Source organism: Leptopilina heterotoma, unplaced genomic scaffold (assembly GCF_015476425.1).
Source record: "Leptopilina heterotoma isolate Lh14 unplaced genomic scaffold, ASM1547642v1 Lhet_474, whole genome shotgun sequence".
Lineage (NCBI taxonomy): Eukaryota > Metazoa > Arthropoda > Insecta > Hymenoptera > Figitidae > Leptopilina > Leptopilina heterotoma.
Window position 1 is genome coordinate 288,171 of NW_025111100.1, and position 1,617 is coordinate 289,787.

A 1,617-nucleotide genomic window follows, 5' to 3' on the forward strand; every position below is an offset into this window, starting at 1 on the left:
TTTTTTTTTTGAATAATGTAAATAGGTAGTAAATGTCACGCCCGCTAAACAAGGTATTTAATTTATTATTATTATCATTCCTTAAAAGAATCTCAATTATCCCTACAAAATTTCAATAAAAATCTTTCGAAAAATTTATGAAAAATCACAAAAATGTTATCTTTTGAAATTGTTACAGGTGACAGCTAGAAAAAAAAAAACGCGCGCGTGTAGTTTTTTCTAGTATTAATAGATAAAATAGATGCTAATTAAATTGCTAACTTTGTATTAAATTTCATATTTGTGCCTTCAAAAATGAATTTAACTGTGTTTTGTTAGAACTCTTTATCAGGCTCAATTTTTAAGAAATTATTCACTCCTGCATTCAAATAATTGGATCATCCAATAAAATTCATTAAAATATGAACTTCAGTTAAAGTTCTTCAAAAATTCGCACTTTACACACTTATTACTAACAATTTTGTAGAATTAATTATTTTAAAGGTTTAATTGAATGTTTTTTTTTTTTGAAATTATTTGAAGTATTTATTTATTTATTTATTTATTTTTTTTAAGCGATTGTGTATATTGTAAGAATAACAGAGAAAATTGCACAATGTTTATTGTTTTTATTTTATTTTAGCACTATTTATGAAGTTGGACCCTGGTGCGAATTTGGGTACACTCATCCTGGGGAACAACAACGTTCATCAGGAATACCGTGGGAGAGTCGCCCTGAGTTGTCGGATGGGCCTCTTCGTTGGTGTCAAGAGTATATAAAATTGCGGGCTGATGGCCCTGTTTATTGGCGGGGTTACTGGATGCCGGTATGTTATATGTTTGTTCATAGTGATGTGTGTAATTTTGTATATTTTATTAATTATTTATTACGTTTAGGTTGACGTGCGCCATCCATCCGAATTCTTTGTGAAGAAGGGTCAGAGAATGGTAGAGAAGCCAGGAGTTGAATCTTCTGTGTGCAGGATTTCTCAGTTGACCAAGGGTATGGAAGGGTTGGAGTGGCAGCCCATTGTTAAAACATTGGTTTTGATCAGGGTGGAACGTTTCACGTTCACGGAGGATGGACCGAACATTAAAGTAACTTGGGCACTAGTAAGTCCTCTCCTTTTTTTTTGTTTTATGCATAAAGATATTTGGTTAACTATATATATATATATATAAATTTTCTATTTTTCTTTTAGCGGTCTCGTGTGGACAATCTTCTTTTGTGGAGTCCAAAGTATTGTAACACTTGCAAGAACGTATCGTGTTACAAAAGGAGGCAAAATTTAAGGAGACGACGTACCTAAGTGGCTTATTATATATATATATATATATTTTCTTTTCTCTCTTTTTTTTTGAGTAGGTTCTATTGTATGAATAGTTTATTAAGGTGTTCGTAATATAGGGTTTTATTAATTTTATGTGTTAGGGATATTTTAATTATATAAACATGCATATGCATATACATATATACATTTTTTTTTGTGTAATACTCCTCTTATATTACTTTTATGTTGTTTTTTTTTATTCATATATATATATATATTTTTTTTTTTGCTTATTTTTGAGATACTGTATAGTTTTAGGGAAATATAGTTAGTTTTTGGTATAATTCAATTTATTATTGTTGTCCTG

General features: G+C 29.6%; 1 protein-coding gene across 1 annotated transcript; it reads left to right on the plus strand.

Moving 5' to 3' along the window:
* Nucleotides 1–363: 363 nt before the first annotated feature.
* LOC122507589 lies at nucleotides 364–1,305 on the plus strand. The gene is made up of 3 exons (XM_043620389.1): nucleotides 364–806; nucleotides 877–1,092; nucleotides 1,182–1,305. The coding sequence occupies exons 1-3, from the start codon at nucleotides 801–803 to the stop codon at nucleotides 1,287–1,289; spliced, it is 330 nt and encodes a 109-aa protein (XP_043476324.1). The 5' UTR covers nucleotides 364–800; the 3' UTR covers nucleotides 1,290–1,305.
* Nucleotides 1,306–1,617: the final 312 nt, after the last annotated feature.